The 6,687-nt window shown below is 41.7% G+C and overlaps 1 protein-coding gene across 1 annotated transcript in view; it reads right to left on the reverse strand.

Annotated features, from left to right (window-relative positions):
- AMMECR1 (AMMECR nuclear protein 1) overlaps positions 1–6,351 on the reverse strand; it is a 116,609-nt gene extending 110,258 nt beyond the window's left edge. Inside the window, 3 exon segments of the mRNA XM_081276988.1 lie at positions 5,832–5,953; positions 5,956–6,003; positions 6,005–6,351. Of these exon segments, the coding sequence (XP_081133114.1) occupies positions 5,832–5,953; positions 5,956–6,003; positions 6,005–6,301 (467 nt within the window). The 5' untranslated portion in view covers positions 6,302–6,351.
- Positions 6,352–6,687: the final 336 nt, after the last annotated feature.

The following is a 6,687-nucleotide window of genomic DNA, read 5'->3' on the forward strand; positions in this document are numbered from 1 at the left end:
AGTTTTAGTGCTTCCTACATATACATTCTCAAAGTAAAATTATCTATAATAGAGAAGTACAACTAACTTCAAAAACAATCCATTGCAGCAAAAAGGTTTCAGTGTTTATAACAAATTCAATTTCAAAAAGTATACAGGTTCTGAAAGACAGCAACGTGAAAGGGACTATGTTTCTGAGAAACACATACTTAGAAATAACAACTCATGCATGGGTTAACAAAACATTTTTACTTTTTCAGTAGTGGTCTTTCTTCACATTGGACTGGGAGATCCCATCAGATTCCCTCTTGGCTGCAACCCATTAATTGGAACCTGAACACAGCATAAACACAATTCATAAGCAGGAAGAATTATGCACTAAATTATCACTCCCTTTGGCCACATGGGGGAGAAGGTAAAATAAGCATTGGGTTTTTCTTTTTAAGTAAATATACTTTGTCCTACATACACCTATATGTATGGAAATATAAATAATTTTTATAATTTGTATTTATTCATCCTTCCATGTCAGCCATTGTCAGTTTTTGTGACATAAATGACAACTGGGGACATGCCTGTCTTCTTCTCTATCACTAAGGGATGATATCAGATTGTCTTCCAATGTAAATCACCATAGCTAAAAACACCTATATTATTCCTTCAAAAAGGCTCAATGATTTTTATGAAAAAAAATTTAGGGGAAACTATACATTATGGCCACAGAATAGAAGTCAGTACCATTATGTTAGTATGGATAAGGAAATTTGTCATGGTCTTGTAGCATCACCTGCAATTGACAGATAAATTTTCCAGTTATTCTGGCCAGTCTTCGTCAAAAAAAAAAAAAAAAAAGACATAATAGGAATATAATAGCTTTTGTTTGAGATGCTGATTTAATATTACTTTAACCTGAGCTGCATTATCAAATCATCTTTTGATAGTGCAATAGGATGGCTACTGTTCTGGTGAAACAAAGTGCCTATTCCCCTAACAACCCAACTCCTCCCAAGCACACTGAAAACAGTAATTTGACTAATGTGGCAAGACAAGAAAGAGTTAACTGTTCAAACATCTGATCTGAATCTCTCAAAATCTCCATGTCCCTAAGTATATTTTTAAAAAATGCTTTATTCATTGCAATAGTAAACCACACTTCCTGGTATTTAACAGTAAAGCACCTTCTATGTGCTATGGTCTATATGAAATGATGCATTGCATTAATTTCAAAGGTGGTAAGAGGATTAAAATGAAAAGTTCATGGAATATGTGACACACAACACAGCATCAAAAATATAAGACTGAAGGCATGTGGTGTCGCCCTCCTGAAGATGGTTCTTGCGCTCATTGAGCAATAGGAACACTGTCAAATCTCCAGAGTGGTTTTCTCTAATGGTGGAATTTCAGTAGATAATATTTTTATGTTTTTATGCATAAATGCTAAATTAATTCATTTATGGCCCATCTTCTTTCTATGGAGCGAAAGAGGCTTACTAAAGGACACACTCAGAAGTATTTTAAAAATAAACTATTAAGATGGGGGGGGCACTGAATCTTAAGCAAGATTCTTTTATATTTCTTTGCTAATAGGGAAAATTCTTAAAATGAAACCTAGCAAACATAAAACACTTTTAACATTTTATCAAGTTATTTAGTTTGTGGGAACAGGAGGGGACTTTACTTATCAAAATCAACACAACTCATTTGAAGATATCCTATTTATGTTGCTCTTAACTACTGAAATGTACTCCTCACATATAACAATTTCTGAAAGAGGAACTAAAATCATACCAAGGGTTACCAAGAATCATCCTACCCTCCATCCCCCAATGGAAACCATCCCCAGAACCTCAGACTCTTATGCTCTTGGCAGCACTCAACTTCCCAGATGATAGATGAGAATGAACATGGCAAAGGATAAAGATATAGAAAATGGAAGTTTTTATATTGGAAACTGGCAGCCCAAACTGCCATTCCCAGTTACTCAAACACTTATTCAGACCCTCACTTCTCTCTAGCCCAGTGGTCTTGACCTGTGGCCCTGGGAACAGTAGCATCAGCATAGAGGTTGTTAGAAATGCAAAATTCATACTCCCACCCCACACCAACAGAATCTGAAACTCTGAGAATAGGGCCCAGCAATTTGTTTTAACAGGCACTACAGGAGATTACTATGTATGCTAAAGTTTGAGAGCCAGTCCTCCTAAAACTTTAATGAGCATAAGAATCACCTGGGGAGCCTGTTAAAATGCAGATTCGAATTCATCAGGTCAGAGGTGAGGCCTGAAAGCCTACCTTTCTAACAAGCTCCCAGGTGACATCTTCGCAGACCAGTTACAAGTGTTACACAAATCAGTTGTTCAGCAAAATTACCCAGGATGCTCATAAAACACAGCTTTCCAGGATACTACCCTAGGCCAAATTAATCTGAATCTCAAGAGAATGATATAGAAGATAACCAGAGGTTTTCGGCCCTTGCTACACAATGAAATCACTTGGGGAGCTCTTAGTAATCCTGATTCCCCGGCCCCTCCACAAGATAATTAAATCAGAATCTCTATGCTGGAACCCAGGCATCCATATTTATATTAACTTCCCAGTGATTCCAATGTGCAGCCAAGGTTGAGAATGACTGCTATGGAATCTATGGAATCTAACTGGCTCAACACCTGGCACAGTGGATTTCTTTTTAGTAACAAACAGGTTCCTATGAAATGGCTATCCAGTCAGGCGTGGTGGCACAAGCTTGTAATCCCAGCGAATGGGGAGGCTGGGGCATGAGGATCACAAGTTCAAGGCCAGCCTTAGCAATTCAGTGAGACCCTGTCTTAAAATTAAAAAAAAAAAAAAAAGAAAGAAATGGGCTGGGAATGTAGCTCAGTGGTAAAGCACCCCTCAGTTCAATCCCCAGGACTTCCCTCCAAATGCTAACTGAGCTCATTCACATATAAATTCAAGAGCTCTGGGTTTTGAATAGTAAAATGCACCTAAAGTTATGTTGTCCTCATTCTGCAGCCTGATTTCTGTGGTCCAATGTGTTCTCTGTAATAGGGTATGCATTCAAAAAGAGCAACAGTAAAGAATTTGTATTTACACAGTTTGTTTATATACTTACATCTCCTTCAACCCTGAAAAACATAGATGGCTTGAAATTTCTACTAACCTTTCAGAATGGAAGGGTAATCAGTGGATCTATATAACTTCAAAACCTATAAAAGTCAGATTTCACCATTACAGATATTCTGACAAAAAGGTCCTGGGAAGGAGTGGAAATAGTGTGCTTTTACATATAAGAATTGGAAGTTGCCAAAAACACATATTCTAGTGGACAGAGAGAGGACCTGAAACACACTACTCATGATGTGATACTAATAACTCTGAGAAATAAGCCTAATATGTCTATTCATGCCTTATAGCACCTAGCACAATGCTACACTAATAAGCATACCATACTATTAGGTATGTGAAACAGAAAAATGTGTGGTGGCTTCTAAGACATTGCCGAATGATTAGTTATATAACTCCCATAATCAAGAAATATTTCTGAATTTTATACAATTCACACCAAAAATAAGCTTAAGAAATGAAAATAAGACACAGTCCTCTTTCCACATAAGTGACCTTTCTCTGCTTGGGCATATTCAGGGTCCACTCAAAATTAGCTGTTCTATAAAATACACTACACACTCAAGATCTACTGATTGATAATAGTTATTATTCTCCCACCACCATTTCAACATATACACAATGGTCAAAAGTGTGTTTTCTTTATCTGCTTAATTCCTTGAAAAATAAATTCACCAGTTGGGGTATTTAAAATTTAAAAAAGCAAATAATGATATTTCAAAGATCATTTTCTGTATGAACTGGTCAAGCTCACTTTCCTCTTAAAATTTTTGTTATTCAGTTAACCCAAACTCACTTTAAAACGTGTGAAAATAGCACCTTCTGAAAGTGTGTTCTCATATGCTTTGAAGCAATGGAGCGTGAATACTAAAACAGCCTTTGCCAAACTCATGTAACAGCTCAAGAACTAAACAGGAGTGAATTTTTACAGTCCCATGACTTCGCATAGTCAATCTAAGTTATCATCCCAGGACTAGTTTTGATACATCACAGACATCCAAGAGAAGACAGAAAAGTCACAAATAAGTGACTCAAGCTAATAAAGATTTCACAGATTCTTTGGCAGTCTTTTCAAAATGAATTTTGCTTCTCAACCAAAAAATAAATTGGCTAAGGTGTAGAGTTAGCATTTAAGTTCCTAGAATTAACACTGAAATTTATAAAGATATTTTATTTATTTGAAAAAAGTATCCACCTGGATGCCTTTTCATACATTTCCCATGAATAATGCCCCAAGATGAACCAAGTCTAAAAGAAAGTGCATAGATCACAGAGGAATCATACGAAATTAAAGACAATTAAAGTATCCAAGCCAAAGAAAACAAATACAAATGCACAATTTCCAGGACATTTTATTGCAATTTCCACTTTACATATTAATATTTTTAGTCTAGGCAGAAGTGTTTATACTTATCAGTAGTTGTTCAATTCTCTAATCTCACAAAATGAAAAAAAAACAGTTAAAAAAGAACATCAATTTAGGTATTTATGATATGGGAAACAAGGGGCACTTGTCTTAACTAGAAAAAGGGTTAATGCTTTTCAATATGAGTTCCAATAAAATTTTTCATTTATTTTTCTTGTGGATGCTAACTACTCATAATTAAAACAATCGTCCTTTTCCCCATCCTGCCCTCTCTTGGTCTTTACATTCTGTCTAGCATTTAACTCAAAAAGTCAGTTTACGCTCAGTTTACACATTAAAAAAAAATATGCCTATCTCCCACACATCCAAATGGACAGGGATTAGAATTAACCTGGCTTTTAGTCGTAAGAGTGCTATTTTAAACAATTCCAACCACACACTTGAAGGGTAAAGTAAAATACAAAACCAAAGGAAACCATAAAAATGCTTACACATTCACTATTGGACTGTTTATTTCTCGAATCGTTAAGTATAACAGATTTCTTAAAAGTGAAATCGACACAAAAGCGAATGCACGTTAAATGTACAAACTGACAGTGGCTCTGTGGGGACAGCTCTCTTTGAATGAGCTATTACCCAGACAGTGGAACGAAGGGAGGAAAAAAAAAAAAAAAAAAAGGTCTCACTCTTCAAATGTGAGGAAGCCGGCGGTGCGCTCACTTCACTAGAAACACATTTTAATGGTTATGTTCGGATAAAAATAGGTAGTAAGGGGAAATGTGTTAAAAAAAAAAAAAACTCCCCGCTTCCAGGGCACAAGGGAACCTACAGGAAAAGAAGGGTAACCCTCTCAAGCTTCGGAGCCAAGTTCCATCACTAGCAGAATGGAAGTTTGGATGGTTGCTATTTTTCACCCTGCATTGGGATAGTAGCTCTCCATGTGCAAGGTACGCGGCGTGGGAAGACTGGCGAGGCTTTCACACGGGGTTAAGGAAACCAAAGTAAGGAGAGGTCAGCACCTTGAGTAATCCAGATCTCCCAAAACCGGGCAGAGTGGGAAATGAGGGGAGGCAGAGAGAGAAGAAAAGGGTCAAAACTCCTCGAAGTTATCGCAAAGAGAAAGCATACACCTCTGAAAGCCAGGGGGCCATCTCTAGTAGCAGCAACCTGCTCCAAGTGTGGGGTGCTTGCCTCGTGGGGAAGAAAACGCGGGGTGCCCATACTTAGGACGAGTGGCTCAGGGGACCCGGGCATCGAGAGGGGTAGGGGCAGCCGCCAGCGGGGAGGCGAACTCGCACTTTGCCTCAACTCTGAGCCCCATCCCGAGCGCAAGAGAGAGGGTGACGGAGGGCACGGTACTCACTAGGGCTCGTTGGTGAACCGGGGGGTCCGGGGCTGCTGGTATCCATACAGGTGACAGTAGAGCACATCGAAGCAAAAGCAGCACATCTCCGCTGACACCACCATCTTCCGGGAGCCCGGCGATGAGGACGAGGCGGCGGACGTTGAGGAGGGCGAAGAAGCGGTGGCGGCGGCCGGTGTAGAAAGTAGGGTCCCTACTCCACAGCTGAGAGGTGGCGACAGGGATATCCCCCCGCCGCCGCCGCAGCTCTGGGGGGGAGAGAGGGTACAGCCGCTGCCGCTACCTCCTCCGGTTAGACCGCCCAGCCCGTTGAGCCGCGTACCGGCGCCTCCTAGTCCCAGCTCCCCAGCTCGACACTGGCTCTCTCCGCTGCAGTGGGAGGAGGAGGAGGCGCCACCACCGCCACCCGAGCCAGAGGGGGGCGAACTGGACAGTTTCTGCTTCTTCACCCCACAGCAACCCGCCGCCATCTTGGAACAGTCTCCCCCACGCAGCGCTTCCGACCCATAAGTGAGGCGAGCTGGCGGCGGGGGCGAGCACGCTGCGGCCCCGGCCGCCGGGGGCGCGCTGGGGGCTCGCGAGGTGCGCGCGCGCCGCTCCCAGGCCTGGCTGCCGAGCCACGCGGCTGCTCGCGCGCGCCCCCATCTCGGCGCGCGCCACGCACTTTCGTGGCTCGGCGCCTCACGCCTGTCCCGCCCGACTTGCGCCTCCTCAGAGACCAAGCGCTTGGGCCCACAGAGGATGGAAGACAGGAAACCAGATAGAAAGGAAGGTGAAGGAGACGAGAGCGAGACAGTGGAGAGTGGGAGCAAAGGGAGGAGGTGGGCACGCCGGGGGAGGAAAGAGGGAAAGGAAA

Source organism: Spermophilus citellus (genome assembly GCF_964194105.1).
Source record: "Spermophilus citellus genome assembly, chromosome: X".
Taxonomy (NCBI): Eukaryota; Metazoa; Chordata; class Mammalia; order Rodentia; family Sciuridae; genus Spermophilus; species Spermophilus citellus.